This window comes from Lepisma saccharinum, chromosome 3 (genome assembly GCF_977018435.1).
Source record: "Lepisma saccharinum chromosome 3, izLepSacc3.1, whole genome shotgun sequence".
NCBI lineage: Eukaryota > Metazoa > Arthropoda > Insecta > Zygentoma > Lepismatidae > Lepisma > Lepisma saccharinum.
Genome location: NC_139231.1, coordinates 75,836,608 through 75,853,681, shown reverse-complemented (window position 1 = coordinate 75,853,681; position 17,074 = coordinate 75,836,608). Strand labels below are relative to the sequence as shown.

Sequence of the window (17,074 nt, the reverse complement as noted above, 5' to 3'; positions counted from 1 at the left end):
ACTTGAATATTCTCAAAGGACCAGAGATTGACACACTAATTATGTACAGCTTATGAAATTATTATGAGATTCAATCACAGCTTAACATTATTCATATTTGCAGAGGTGTGAATTACTCACTTTAGTAAACGATAAGTATTTCATAAAATATAAAAAACTGTTTACTTACGTTATGTGAGTATGTTCCATTTGTAACAGCAACGTTTCGGGGAGTCTACTTCTCCCTTCGTCAGGCTCCTTCTTTGGCACATGTTATTGCAACATGCCACGTCAATTTACATTGAACAAGAAATAAGGTAAAAGGTTTCAATTGGTAAAAGAATTGTTAAAAACTTGTCCATGCCTCAATAAAACTTTCCATGCCCATTTCATCCTTCATAAAAGCCTCCGAAAACGTATAAAGGTCGAAACTTAAAACTGTTAAAACGCACTCTCCTCAGGTCACCTGTGTTCGCACCACCCAATTATCCTTCTTGTGGAATGCAGGAAGTTGATTCGAGGCTATGCCCCTCATACGTAGTTTCCCCTCCCCTCCGCCATATCCTTACGTCATTTCCAAATCAAAATCCCGTGTTTCCTGGACTGCGCGGATTACTTCCGGCATGACATGAAATCCTATTTTATTTTTCTTACCTACCTCCCACCCTTTAAACAACTTTATCCATATTTCATGTAGGTTCCCGTGATCCCTGTTTAATTTATTATTCCTTTCCTTTGCATATATTAGCGGCCTCATATAAGTTTAGATTTATTTGTTTATTTTCTCTTCTAATGACCTCCCTTTTCTTAATTTTATGTTGCTTTTCTATTATGTATGTGTTCGGATAAACCTTTTCTGGGTATTTCCTCCCTGACATCTTTATCGTATTCCTTCCACCTTACCTCCATGCTTCTTCCCGTTTGCCCAATGTATTCTTTATCACAATCACACTTAATTCTATATACATACTCCCCATTTTTCTTTACCATTCCTTCCTTCTTGTATTCTGTAAAATGTTTTTCAATATTGTGTGGAGTCCTCATTCCGCATTTTATGCCATATTCTTTTACTGTTTTTTTCAATCTTTCCAGAAACCCCTTTAAAATACGGGATCCCCTTAAACCTATATTTTCTTTTCTCTTCTCCTTTGTCCTTGCCTCCCCTCTTCTCTTACCCCTCCTTATTCATCCCCCTTTCCTCTTTCTCGCAAATTTTGTGTGCTCTCCTTTGTATCCTCATTTCGTTCTCCTTATACCCATTCCTTTTTCCAACACCCATGATCCATTTTTCCTATTTTATCAATTCCTCCTTACGATTACATAGCCTTTTTGCCCTAATATAAAAGTTTAAAAATCATTGTTTTTTGTTCTCCCCACATGCTCCGGTTCTTTACTAATGTATAGGTCCCCTGCCAATGCCTTATGAAAGACTCCTGTTCCAATTCCCTTTTTTGTACTTATAATTCTAAGGTCCAAAAAATTAATTTCATCATTTTTCATTTCCTCCTTTGTAAACATAATGTGGTCTTCCTGTTCTCCTAAAACTTTGAACATCCTATTCAAACCTTTTTAACCACCGATTATCAGTGTGTCGTCAAAGTATTTGACCTCCCCTTTCACTTGTTCTATAGCTGCCTTCTCAATATAATGCAAGAATATACTGGATACAATCCCGCAGATGGGGTTACCCATGGGTAACCCTTCTTTCTGTATGCAAATCTTGTTGTTGAAGCTAAAGTAGTCACTAGATGAAACCATCTGACGTATTCCCATGCAATTATAATGCTTAAACCTTTTTCCATTAGCCATCTTTGCAAACAGTTTGCCGCTTTATTCCTGGGGATTCTCAGATATAAGTTTAAAACATCAAAACTCATGATTCTATCATTAGTTGTTATTTCAAGTTTCTCTATTTCTTTTTTACCTCCCATGAGTTCCTAACACTATATTCTGTTTTTTCCCTACTTCTTTAATTTGTTTTAATAATGTTTTAGCTAAATTATATTCTGGGTGCATATACATTGGGATAATAGGTCTTAGGGGAATTCCCTCTTTATGTGTTTTAGGTATCCAAAATGCTATTGGGATACTACCTTTTTTGCTACCTTCAAATAATTTCTTTTTCAAATGGGAAGAGAGGAACGGGGAAGTAGGAACATTTGGGAATATAAGGGAACAAAGGAGGAGAGGGAGGATAATCTGTTAAATTTAACAGAATATGAACTTCCGAAATATCTACTAGAAATTATGGGAAAGGGACAAAAGTTTGCCATAGGGAATGAATGCATTGCGAAAGAGGAATTCTTAATTGCGGCAGAAGGAATAGGAATAATTGTGGACGATAAAGATGATAAAATTGAAGTCAAACAAAGAATTCACGATATAATTGAAGAACAGGTCAGGATAGAGAATTTAAAGGAAAAGGGAAATAAAAAAGGGAACAAAGAAGGAGAAAAAAGACATAGGAAATATAAGAGAAAGATAAATAATGTAAAGAAATGGGTAAAAGAAAATAAAGTATTTTTGATTTGATCCCAAAACCCAATTAACAAAATTAAGAGGGAAATTAGGAAAAGAGTGGAAACAAGTATCAAGCTAGCGAGAACTGTAAAAAAGAAATTAATTGAAGGTAGCAAAAAAGGTAGTATCCCAATAGCGTTTTGGATACCTAAAACACATAAAGACCTATTATCCCAATGTATATGCACCCAGAATATAATTTAGCTAAAACATTATTAAAACAAATTAAAGAAGTAGGGAAAAAACAGAATATAGTGTTAGGAACTCATGGGAGGTAAAAAAGAAATAGAGAAACTTGAAATAACAACTAATGATAGAATCATGAGTTTTGATGTTTTAAACTTATATCTGAGAATCCCCAGGAATAAAGCGGCAAACTGTTTGCAAAGATGGCTAATGGAAAAAGGTTTAAGCATTATAATTGCATGGGAATACGTCAGATGGTTTCATCTAGTGACTACTTTAGCTTCAACAACAAGATTTGCATACAGAAAGAAGGGTTACCCATGGGTAACCCCATCTGCGGGATTGTATCCAGTATATTCTTGCATTATATTGAGAAGGCAGCTATAGAACAAGTGAAAGGGGAGGTCAAATACTTTGACGACACACTGATAATCGGTGGTTAAAAAGGTTTGAATAGGATGTTCAAAGTTTTAGGAGAACAGGAAGACCACATTATGTTTACAAAGGAGGAAATGAAAAATGATGAAATTAATTTTTTGGACCTTAGAATTATAAGTACAAAAAAGGGAATTGGAACAGGAGTCTTTCATAAGGCATTGGCAGGGGACCTATACATTAGTAAAGAACCGGAGCATGTGGGGAGAACAAAAAACAATGATTTTTAAACTTTTATATTAGGGCAAAAAGGCTATGTAATCGTAAGGAGGAATTGATAAAATAGGAAAAATGGATCATGGGTGTTGGAAAAAGGAATGGGTATAAGGAGAACGAAATGAGGATACAAAGGAGAGCACACAAAATTTGCGAGAAAGAGGAAAGGGGGATGAATAAGGAGGGGTAAGAGAAGAGGGGAGGCAAGGACAAAGGAGAAGAGAAAAGAAAATATAGGTTTAAGGGGATCCCGTATTTTAAAGGGGTTTCTGGAAAGATTGAAAAAAACAGTAAAAGAATATGGCATAAAATGCGGAATGAGGACTCCACACAATATTGAAAAACATTTTACAGAATACAAGAAGGAAGGAATGGTAAAGAAAAATGGGGAGTATGTATATAGAATTAAGTGTGATTGTGATAAAGAATACATTGGGCAAACTGGAAGAAGCATGGAGGTAAGGTGGAAGGAATACGATAAAGATGTCAGGGAGGAAATACCCAGAAAAGGTTTATCCGAACACATACATAATAGAAAAGCAACATAAAATTAAGAAAAGGGAGGTCATTAGAAGAGAAAATAAACAAATAAATCTAAACTTATATGAGGCCGCTAATATATGCAAAGGAAAGGAATAATAAATTAAACAGGGATCACGGGAACCTACATGAAATATGGATAAAGTTGTTTAAAGGGTGGGAGGTAGGTAAGAAAAATAAAATAGGATTTCATGTCATGCCGGAAGTAATCCGCGCAGTCCAGGAAACACGGGATTTTGATTTGGAAATGACGTAAGGATATGGCGGAGGGGAGGGGAAACTACGTATGAGGGGCATAGCCTCGAATCAACTTCCTGCATTCCACAAGAAGGATAATTGGGTGGTGCGAACACAGGTGACCTGAGGAGAGTGCGTTTTAACAGTTTTAAGTTTCGACCTTTATACGTTTTCGGAGGCTTTTATGAAGGATGAAATGGGCATGGAAAGTTTTATTGAGGCATGGACAAGTTTTTAACAATTCTTTTACCAATTGAAACCTTTTACCTTATTTCTTGTTCAATGTAAATTGACGTGGCATGTTGCAATAACATGTGCCAAAGAAGGAGCCTGAAGAAGGGAGCAGTAGACCCCCGAAACGTTGCTTTTACAAACGGAACACTCACATAACATAAGCTTAACATTTCTATCACAACATAACCATTCACATCTGAATATCCTTGCATAACAAAGTATCAAATGCATCTTGCGGGCTGTTTTTATTCAAATTAAGCCAACAAGAAAAAATATTTCAGTGCAACAGTAAAATATAATTGTGAGACATTGATAACTCGTCATACCTCTATGAACACGAACAAAATTTTGAAGCATAGTTTATTACTTCAAAGCCAAGATTACTTTGTGATATTTGTTCTTTGTGGATTATGTATTTCGAGATATTAAGGGTTGGCTTTTCAATGTTCAGTTATTCTTTCTCTTCACTATCTGCCAGTTGGAGATAATCGCCACTCTTAACCAGCACCGGGTTTTTCAATGTGAAAGTAACTGGCAGTTAGCAAATGCTACGTTTGTACTCCAAAAGAGTATGTTGGTAATGCTGAAGTGTGGGAAAATATTGAATCGATCTGCACACCATCCAGTAGTATAGTTTCAAGCTGCGTCGATTGGCACACAGCCTGTCATTTACATATACAACTACAAGCTTGCCGATCGAAAGCACGTTATTGCATAGGAAACGATTGGAGCAATGGCTGCGTATCGATTCTGTATGGTTAGGAAATAAATTAACGAAAACAAGCACTACAGATTTGGCTTTCTTGTAATAAAGGTCAATTTCATGTGGGGGGAAATGCTGTTATGAGGAACAAGCTCTGATACTTTCTTTTAGAAAAAGCGTGAAGAACTCGAAAGTCGAAACATTAATAATACCTGTCTGTTGATATAAACACTATTAATATGTAGATATTGTACATTTGACTGCATGTTTTGTACCTCTCCATGCATGTTTGTTGAGCGAAAAAATAACATGTTAGTAAGCATACTCTGTACATCAAGTTCTAAAAATATGAAGGTACGAGTAAAAATAATTTTTAAAATTTACTGTAATATTTCTCCGAGAAGATCATTCAACAATAAAGCATGAATTGAAGGCAACACACGTAATAAATAATTGACAAGAAAAAAAAAGTTCCATGACCAGGACTCGAACTTTTATTACAAAACACAACACACTCTGGTAGATGGTACTGTAACCACTGCAACCAAATTACCATTTGGAGATTGTCTTGCCTGTTCAACCAAATATCCTGGTCACAAATTCTCCAACACAACCTCGCCAAGCGAATTCTAACAACTATGCTGCATATTCATAATTGGGAAAAGAGACATGGTAGTATATAAATATGGAGAAACTAGTACTCACTTTATCCGTGAAACTGTTTTTTCTTCTTTGTTCTATTAATTTCAGTGGCCACTGCCACCATCCTCGTTAAATCAAATGCAGGCAACCAGTACATACACGCTCTCTCTAGCAATCCCCCCAAACAAAAAACTAACGTGTCGCTGAACTTTTATCGAAGAGCCTTCTCCTACTGCTGCAAAGAAGAGGATCCACGAGAAGAGATAGCCACCATCACTGGAATAGCCCTGAAATATGGCTACACAGAAGCACAATTTTCCACTTGGTGCAGTAAAGAGGAAATACAGGTCAGGCACCCTAACCAGCCACAATCAACCCATCCACAATCAACCTCCAACAACCAATATAAATAGTTTGCCTTCCCCTACCATCCCACCACATCCAACCCCATATCCAAAGCCCTTCTCCCATATGGCATCAAAGTAGCGCACAAACCTATGCCAAAATAGCTGATAAACTAAACAAACACAAAGGGTACATCCTCTCCCCCCTTGATAACCCAGGTGTATATGATGCAGAGTGCGAGTGCAAGGCACATTACATTGACAGATCCATCAGATCTGTCAATGAAAGATTCCAACAGCACCTAACGGATGCAAAAAAAGCCCAACCCACTACTGGTCTTGCCAAACACATCAAATATTATAGCCGTAAAATTCAAAAGGTACAAGTCAAACACACTATCCACACACTCGTAGACACCAAAATCAAGGAAACGCATGCCATAATGCACTTCCCGCACGAGCTGAACATCGATAGCGAACAGGTACACCACACCTGGATTCCCCTACTACAACAGTTAACATCGGGAAATAGCATCAGACGACATGGGTGCAGACGTACAGTTAACAACAGCGCACCTAGCGGCAGCCAGAGAACTACAAACAAAAGACACACGCCAAGCAACAGTACAGCAAGTTCCAACGAGGATGGTGGAGGTGGCCGCTGAAATTAATAGAACAAAGAAGAAAAAACAGTTTTGCGGATAATGTGAGTACTAGTTTCTCCATATTTATGCTGCATAATTTTCATATTTGCATGGACATTGGTAAGCTCTGCCAAACAAAACAAATCTTCTTCTGTACCAATTTAACATTTTTATGAATCATATCTTGTTTAATCTGACAGTGAAGTTGCGAGTGTGGAACTTCTATAGCTGCATGAGGCAGCCATGTTGCTTCGTAACTTCCAGTTAGGCTGTTAACTGCAAGAAGAAGTAGCAGTAAAGATAATCGCCACAAACACTTCCAGTTACGAGCTAACTGTACATTGAAAACCTGAAATTTTCACAAACTTCCAGTTCCGTGCTAACATGAACCTTTACTTTCCTTGGAAAATTGGCCTTAAGAGCATTAAGAGAAGACTGTAAGAGACTGTGAAAAGTCAATAATAAAAAAACATAAAAATAAGAAAATGCCAAATGACAAAGTATTTTCGTTATGACAAGATTGCATGTCAAAACTACACCTCCATAAAATTAACATTTGGTTAATGTACAAATGGAAAAAAAGTGGGGGTGCTATGTAATATTTACCTAGGTACATGTGGCACTGATGTGAGGTTACAAGATAGCTTGGTAGCTCAGTGCTAGAGCACCGATACCAAATGCCAAACCTCCCTCAAGGTTCAATACTTGTTAGAGGCACAATCTGCACATACGTTGTTCTTTGTAATTTCATACTGATCACATGTTTCAGTAATTGGCAGTTCTGTTATTAGACCCTTGTATCTTCTCAGTTCAGTTCTAGTGTAAAGAGCCAAACATTTCAGACCTTGTATGTTTGGTAGGGCTGGACAAATATCGATGTATTCGTGTTGAATGATAGCAGATAATACATTTCTGGACTCGAGGTGTCTCATAGTCTACAAAACTGCCATGCAACACTCTTATGTTGTCTAAATCTCATACAAATTCTGCAAATTGGGTACTTCTCAATTTTTGGCAATTTTATGACTAAATAATTATTCATGATTGGGGAAAGAGAGACGCGGTAGTATATAAATACGGAGAAAACTAGTACTCACTTTTATCCGCGAAGCTGTTTTTTCTTCTTTTTCGATTAATTTCAGTGGCCACTGCCACCATCCTCGTTGGAACTTGCTGCGCTGTTGCTTGGCGTGCGTCTTTTGTTCGTAGTTCTCTGGCTGCCGTTAGGTGCGCTGCTAGGTGCGCTGTGCGTCTTGGTGCGTCGTCTGCTATTTCCGGGCGATAACTGCTGCAGTAGTGGAATCCAAGTATGGTGCGCTTGCCCGCTATCGATGTTTAGCTCGTGCGGGAAGTGCATTATGGCGTGCGTTTCCTTGATTTTGGTGTCTATGAGCGTGTGGGCAGTGTGTTTGACTCGAACCTTTTGAATTTTATGGCTATTATATTTGATATGTCTAGCAAGACCAGTAGTGGGTTGGGCTTTTTTCGCATCTGCTAGGTGCTGTTGGATTCTTTCATTGACAGATCTGATGGACCTGCCGATGTAATGAGCCTTGCATTCACACTCTGCATCATATACACCTGGGTTGTCAAGGGGGGAGAGGAAGTACCGTTTGTGCTTGTTCAGTTTGTCAGTTATTTTGGAGTTGGGTTTGTGCGCTACTTTGATACCAAATGGGAGAAGGGCTTTGGCTATGCGGTTGGAAGTGGTGGGATGGTAGGGGAAGGCAAACCATTTATATTGGTCACTGGGGGTTGGTTGTGGCTGGGTTGCTTGTGGATGGGTTGATTGTGGTAGGTTAGGGTGTCTGACCTGTATTTCCGCCTTACTGCACCAAGTGGAGAGTTGTGATTCAGTGTAGCCATGTTTCAGGGCTATTTCTGTGATGGTGGCTATCTCCTCTCGTAGATCCTCTTCTTTGCCACAGTAGGAGAAGGCTCTTCGATAAAAGTTTAGCCACACATTGGCTTTTTGCTTAGGGGGATGGCTAGAGAGAGCATGTATGTACTGGTTGCCTGCATCCGGTTTTCTGTAGACGGTGGTTGTGAATTTGTTAAGTGCACGGCTGATGGTGATGTCCAGGAAGTTGATTTTACCAAGTTTTTCATGCTCTACGGTGAAGTTGAGCCTGGGGTGGATGCTATTTAGTTTGTCTACTAGGAGGTTGAGTTCTTCTGCCTTTTTATATACAACTATTGTGTCGTCCGCGTACCTTCCATATCGGATGTGTTGTAGTTCTGGAGTGTGGAGTATCTCTTTTTCAGCCAGGTGCATGACGATGTTGGCTAAAGGAGCTGATAGTGGGTTGCCCATACTGGCTAAAAAACAAAATATCTCATTTCAACCACAAACTTACATACGTGTTCCGCAACAGTGCCGATGCTAAAAATCTGGTAACTTCAATAGTGCAAGCTGACAGTGCAAAACTAGCCAGCATTGATATAGTAGATATGTACAGTTCAATCCCCATAGACCTAGCACTACGTTCGGTGGAAAGATGGCTGACAACTAACAGAATCCCAGCCCTAGAGGTACAAGAGATAACCAGACTATTGGAAGTTTGTCTAAAACACAATTACTTTCAGTTTGAAGATAAATTCTACAACCAATCCGAGGGCCTTGCGATGGGCAACCCACTATCAGCTCCTTTAGCCAACATCGTCATGCACCTGGCTGAAAAAGAGATACTCCACACTCCAGAACTACAACACATCCGATATGGAAGGTACGCGGACGACACAATAGTTGTATATAAAAAGGCAGAAGAACTCAACCTCCTAGTAGACAAACTAAATAGCATCCACCCCAGGCTCAACTTCACCGTAGAGCATGAAAAACTTGGTAAAATCAACTTCCTGGACATCACCATCAGCCGTGCACTTAACAAATTCACAACCACCGTCTACAGAAAACCGGATGCAGGCAACCAGTACATACATGCTCTCTCTAGCCATCCCCCTAAGCAAAAAGCCAATGTGTGGCTAAACTTTTATCGAAGAGCCTTCTCCTACTGTGGCAAAGAAGAGGATCTACGAGAGGAGATAGCCACCATCACAGAAATAGCCCTGAAACATGGCTACACTGAATCACAACTCTCCACTTGGTGCAGTAAGGCGGAAATACAGGTCAGACACCCTAACCTACCACAATCAACCCATCCACAAGCAACCCAGCCACAACCAACCCCCAGTGACCAATATAAATGGTTTGCCTTCCCCTACCATCCCACCACTTCCAACCGCATAGCCAAAGCCCTTCTCCCATTTGGTATCAAAGTAGCGCACAAACCCAACTCCAAAATAACTGACAAACTGAACAAGCACAAACGGTACTTCCTCTCCCCCCTTGACAACCCAGGTGTATATGATGCAGAGTGTGAATGCAAGGCTCATTACATCGGCAGGTCCATCAGATCTGTCAATGAAAGAATCCAACAGCACCTAGCAGATGCGAAAAAAGCCCAACCCACTACTGGTCTTGCTAGACATATCAAATATAATAGCCATAAAATTCAAAAGGTTCGAGTCAAACACACTGCCCACACGCTCATAGACACCAAAATCAAGGAAACGCACGCCATAATGCACTTCCCGCACGAGCTAAACATCGATAGCGGGCAAGCGCACCATACTTGGATTCCACTACTGCAGCAGTTATCGCCCGGAAATAGCAGACGACGCACCAAGACGCACAGCGCACCTAGCAGCGCACCTAACGGCAGCCAGAGAACTACGAACAAAAGACGCACGCCAAGCAACAGCGCAGCAAGTTCCAACGAGGATGGTGGCAGTGGCCACTGAAATTAATCGAAAAAGAAGAAAAAACAGCTTCGCGGATAAAAGTGAGTACTAGTTTTCTCCGTATTTATATACTACCGCGTCTCTCTTTCCCCAATCATGAATACAGAACCTTCGCGTGTGAAGGAATTACGGGAATACGAACGGAACGAACGTAAGTTACTTGTGCGTCGTTTAGACGTAATTTTCTTGAAAGCGTGCAAACGGTGCGATGTTTTTCCCAAGTTCATCCAGTGGAAAGTGCAAAATAGCAGCTACAGAATGAAGAACGTTATCCATATTTCACAAAAACGTGCGCTTTCCGCCGTTATTTCCGACAAACATGCAGAAATTCGCCGACTGGCTCACACGTGCGAACGACAAAGAAATAGACTGGAAACCACGCTACCACCCGCTAAGTGGGAGCATGCTAAGAATAACATCGAATACATGCTGCAAATCTTGGAAAACCAAAAAACTAGGTCTTTACGCAACAAACTTCACCACTTGGGAGGAACGTGGCCGAGTGAAAATGCAATCAACCCAGATGACGGACATGGAAAAAACATAATAAATCTGTCAAATCTCTCAATCCCCAACAAATTCAAAGAACTCCTTGCCTACGGCGATAAGTTTAATGTACAAAACAGTAAGCCACCCACCCTCGACCTCATATGTGCGGCAGAAAAAGCAGCTTGTTTTGCTCCCAAACCCCAAGATTCGGAAAACATCAGAACGTCAGCAGCCGGAATTTTTCAAAAAGTGATGACCAACAGTGAAACCAGGAAACCTAATCCAGTGCACCAAGAAATCTCTTCTGTCCTCTCCGATTTTGGCAAATGGCTAAACACCAATGATGTTTGGTGTCTAAAGTCCGACAAAACAAACCAGTTCGTAATCATGCACAAAGGTGATTACTCCACGAAAGTGATAGACAAGCTAAACAGTGACTCGTACAGTGTCATCAAAAAAGACCCCACAGACAGGTACAATAGAATTGTGAAAAATGCAGTGAAATCTAGTGCCATACTTAGTGAACAAGACCACAAAATTCCTCCTCAATCCCCACCCTTCACCTGCCATTGCCTATGGCATTCCTAAAACTCATAAACCTGGAATCCCCATGCGACTTATAATAGCTGGCTTCAATTACCCCACAGTTCACCTAACAAACTGGCTAAAAAACAAAATATCTCATTTCAACCACAAACTTACATACGTGTTCCGCAACAGTGCCGATGCTAAAAATCTGGTAACTTCAATAGTGCAAGCTGACAGTGCAAAACTAGCCAGCATTGATATAGTAGATATGTACAGTTCAATCCCCATAGACCTAGCACTACGTTCGGTGGAAAGATGGCTGACAACTAACAGAATCCCAGCCCTAGAGGTACAAGAGATAACCAGACTATTGGAAGTTTGTCTAAAACACAATTACTTTCAGTTTGAAGATAAATTCTACAACCAATCCGAGGGCCTTGCGATGGGCAACCCACTATCAGCTCCTTTAGCCAACATCGTCATGCACCTGGCTGAAAAAGAGATACTCCACACTCCAGAACTACAACACATCCGATATGGAAGGTACGCGGACGACACAATAGTTGTATATAAAAAGGCAGAAGAACTCAACCTCCTAGTAGACAAACTAAATAGCATCCACCCCAGGCTCAACTTCACCGTAGAGCATGAAAAACTTGGTAAAATCAACTTCCTGGACATCACCATCAGCCGTGCACTTAACAAATTCACAACCACCGTCTACAGAAAACCGGATGCAGGCAACCAGTACATACATGCTCTCTCTAGCCATCCCCCTAAGCAAAAAGCCAATGTGTGGCTAAACTTTTATCGAAGAGCCTTCTCCTACTGTGGCAAAGAAGAGGATCTACGAGAGGAGATAGCCACCATCACAGAAATAGCCCTGAAACATGGCTACACTGAATCACAACTCTCCACTTGGTGCAGTAAGGCGGAAATACAGGTCAGACACCCTAACCTACCACAATCAACCCATCCACAAGCAACCCAGCCACAACCAACCCCCAGTGACCAATATAAATGGTTTGCCTTCCCCTACCATCCCACCACTTCCAACCGCATAGCCAAAGCCCTTCTCCCATTTGGTATCAAAGTAGCGCACAAACCCAACTCCAAAATAACTGACAAACTGAACAAGCACAAACGGTACTTCCTCTCCCCCCTTGACAACCCAGGTGTATATGATGCAGAGTGTGAATGCAAGGCTCATTACATCGGCAGGTCCATCAGATCTGTCAATGAAAGAATCCAACAGCACCTAGCAGATGCGAAAAAAGCCCAACCCACTACTGGTCTTGCTAGACATATCAAATATAATAGCCATAAAATTCAAAAGGTTCGAGTCAAACACACTGCCCACACGCTCATAGACACCAAAATCAAGGAAACGCACGCCATAATGCACTTCCCGCACGAGCTAAACATCGATAGCGGGCAAGCGCACCATACTTGGATTCCACTACTGCAGCAGTTATCGCCCGGAAATAGCAGACGACGCACCAAGACGCACAGCGCACCTAGCAGCGCACCTAACGGCAGCCAGAGAACTACGAACAAAAGACGCACGCCAAGCAACAGCGCAGCAAGTTCCAACGAGGATGGTGGCAGTGGCCACTGAAATTAATCGAAAAAGAAGAAAAAACAGCTTCGCGGATAAAAGTGAGTACTAGTTTTCTCCGTATTTAAATAATTATCTTATATGAAATTATGAATATTTTAAAGAAAAACTCTTGCAGATTGATATAATCTAGTTCCAATACAAACTACATTTGAAAATATATTCTGAACTACTTTAAAAACTGTTTCAATTCCCAAATATCACCATTATATCAGTGGGAATCTGTATGAATATCAGTCAACATTGGTATCTGTTCAGCCTAATATTTGGTTATTTGATGTGGTGTTAAAGTCAGTATGTTAATCAAAAGAATGAGGATGAGTGATAGATTAAATGGATGAAACATCAAACAAAAATGAACACAAACATACTGGATGGGATGCATCCCCATCAGTCTTCAATAGCACTGTGTTTAAATTATTTGATCATCATTTTTTTTTTTTAAATCCAGCACCACTAAATTAGACAAATCATTTTATATGTTGTTAGCATTCTGTATATCTGTATGCAAGAAGGTTGATATATAGAGACAACAAGACAATAGTAGAGATTATGAAGCTAATGTAGATACAAGAGTTAATGTGTCACCTCAAAACCGAAGGATTTAGCATGTATAGGATATTTGTGTAAATATTTATATTGTTGTGAATTGAGGCTAAGTTGACTGTTTTATGTGTATGTGTGTATGTGTGTGTGTGTAATATAAACATGCAAGCTACAAAAAGAAGCACACAGAAAGAAAACTTGATGACCGGGAAAGACAAAGTCTTACACATGTCAGGAAAAAAAATAATTAACAAAGTACGATACTACTTTCCTACCTGATGATCGGGTAGAACCAGGATAAAATGGTGATGCACTCTGAACTGGTGAATACACCTGGGCAGTGAACTCCTCAAATGTTGTTGAATCTTTGTGGTTCTGCACAACAGTTTCCAATGCTTTGGCTCTTTCTTCATAGCTGTGAAGTAAATAATTCATATGACATAACCCAGGAATAGAATCAATGACCTATATGTAAATGATTCAAAGATTTTTTAAAAAATTCGAATTTTGGCACAAATATGTACTTAATTTACCTAACAGATACTTACTAGTTCTGGTAGAAGCTCAGCATGCTTCTTTTGGCTCTTGAAGCATTGATGGCAGTGGCTCGCACAAGTCCCGGCAGTACTTTGTGATCTACAATAGCTTCATTAAACAAAGGCCCGAAGTATGGAACCTGTAAATGGAACAATTCTGTGTCATCACACCGTACATACTTGGGTAGGTACTGTACAATGTAATGTAAGAAACTGCTATGTTTTCTTATCGACGCCAATATCTTGTACATTTCTTTTATAATTGCTTTCTCATATGTTACATTAGTGTCTGTATGTGCCCAACTGTAGCCACTGCAGAGTCTGCCTGATGGTGTAGTGTTAATACTATGCCTTGTAATCAAGAAGGCTGGGTTTGATTCCTGGTGGAGGCACAATGCACAGTGTTCTGGATCCCACTTTTAACTGGTGAGTCCAATCCTGCTTAGCCTAGCTGAGAGTAAGTGAATTTAACACAAACATAGCAACACTGTAGCCACAGCAGTGCCCTTTGTACTTGTCTCTTGCACAGTGAAACCCCAATTCTACATTCCTGTATGTAACAAATCTATCCTGAATTTGACACCTTTCCTGCATCATGCAGGGTATCTAAAAACATGATGTGGGCGGGAGCAGAAATCCATCCTCCATGCCATGTCGGCAAGATTGCTGTAATATTGGAGTAAACTTATATAAAAGATAGGGAGGGGCCAATATGAAATTTTGGCCGATATTGATAAAGTACTGACATAAAATTTACCGATACCAATATTCTACCGATCCGATATAAAATTCCAAATGGTCCTTGAAGACCTGAATGGTTCATTGACCTCCGTAATAAATGTGTGTTTTGAGGTGACTGCAGTGCAAGAGACGGTGCATATTTAGACATTTACTTTTTGTAAAAGTTGAGCATGCAGATTATCTACAAAAATTATAACAAAATGGTAGAATGTTGCACTAAATTATCAGATATTTATAGATATATCGGATCAGTAAAATAATTGGTAATTTTACTGATAAATCGATACACTGATGTGCTTTAGAGCACAGATTAATATGTCCCATCCCTAATAAAAGACAAACGAGCTGACACACGTCTATCAAATGTTTTAAGACATGATGCAGGTGAGGGAAAGCCATCAAGGCTGTACTACCAAGTTGGCCACCATCTTGGAGTAACTCTAATTTTCTTAAATAGAACGGTGGCCATTTGGCATGTCAGAATTTAATGAGAAACACAATGATGTGTTCAGTTTTTTCATAACTTTAATCATTCTCATGTAATTATGTTCCTTTTCTACATCTTGGATTAACTGTGACAATAGTGACGAATGATGAAACGAGTGATGGTTCATTTAAGTCCAAATTAAAATGTTCTGTTGGTTTAATCCTTACAAAATCCAATGGTGAACAATGGGAAGTCAGCAAACTTTTACAAAGCAACAATTGTTAGGTTATATAATTCACTTTTTTACCTCTTCAGGTAAAAATGACAATATGGATGAATGATGAGATGAAAGTGATGAAATAGCAAGCATGACGAAACACCAATGTCTTGGTTGGGACTTCAACCAGGAAACTTTGGTAGTGAGATTACTATTATTTCTTCTGAAGGTAACACGGAAACAAAGAAGTATTCCCTACCTAATTAACATAATTTTTTAGTTACTGCACATCTTCTAAGCAAACAGAATGCTTACATCAAAATTACTGCGATAAACGTAGACTTCTAAAAATAATGTACAATGGATCAAGTAAAGATATATTCTTTGACAAATAGAGACACGTATACATTTATTACAACTAATTACATTTGAACCGCGATTTAACATTCCCAGATTTTAGATTTTCCTGCATGATACACTCGGTCTTCATGATATAAAAACAATACTAAATTAGTTTAAAAAAACTACTTACATAAGTGAGTATGCAATTGTTAAAGAACGACCTTGCAGGGTACAACTGCCCCCTTCATCAGGTTCACATTTCTTTCTAAGCACTAAAACATAATGCTGCGTTGTAAAGTGTAATATGAGGATTAAGTAGAGGGTTGGGTTAAAAACACTTAAAAACTGTCCCTGACATATTTCAATTTAAAAAACCTCACTATTTAAAAGACCCATTAAATCCGAAAACATCTGTATCCATTAAGATCCCTTAGAAACAGGAACTCGTAAAAAGGAATAACAAAAAATAAAAACACGCAAGATTACACAACTGGCACTGGTGAAACAACTTCCATCGGAGAGGTGAATGCTATTTGCTCTATCCCTTTCCTACTCTCCCCTCCATCTATGTCAATGAAAAGGATAGAGGGGAAATAGCATTCACCTCTTCTCCGATTGAAGTTGTTCCACAGTGCCAGCTGTGCAATCGTGCATGTCTTTATTTTTTTTTATTCTCTTTTACGAGTTCCCGTTTCTAAGGGATCTTAATGGATACAGGTGTTTTCGGATTTAATGGGTCTTTTAAATAGTGAGGTTTTTTAAATTTAAATATGTCAGGTACAGTTTTCAAGTGTTTTTAACCCAACCCTCTACTTAATCCTCATATTACACTTTACAACGCAGAATTGTTTTAGTGCTTAGAAAGAAATGTGAACCTGACGAAGGGGCAGTTGTACCCTGAAATGTTGTTCTTCAACAATTGCATACTCACTCACATAAGTAGTTTTTTAAACTAATTTTATACCCACCTAAAAAGAATATGTTATCAATCTTCATGGTACGAATAAAGCAAAAGGTTTTCACAGATTTTGCAGTATTCTGCATTTCAATTTATTTCACTTTGACCCCCTGAAGAACGTATTGTGTAATCCTATTGAATAACAAGGTTTGAAATTGACATTTAATGGATATAAATATATTTGTAACTTA

The 17,074-nt window shown here is 39.2% G+C and overlaps 1 protein-coding gene across 8 annotated transcripts in view; it reads right to left on the bottom strand.

The window, feature by feature from the left end:
- LOC145985162 (ral GTPase-activating protein subunit alpha-1) overlaps positions 1–17,074 on the bottom strand; it is a 201,986-nt gene that overhangs the window by 13,520 nt on the left and 171,392 nt on the right. For all 8 annotated transcript variants that reach the window (XM_083118842.1, XM_083118847.1, XM_083118845.1 and 5 more), the window contains 2 exons: positions 14,211–14,338; positions 13,938–14,077 (listed from right to left, as the gene is read on the bottom strand). In XM_083118842.1, coding sequence (XP_082974968.1) covers positions 13,938–14,077; positions 14,211–14,338 — 268 coding nt within the window. The remainder of the gene's footprint in view (positions 1–13,937; positions 14,078–14,210; positions 14,339–17,074) is intronic.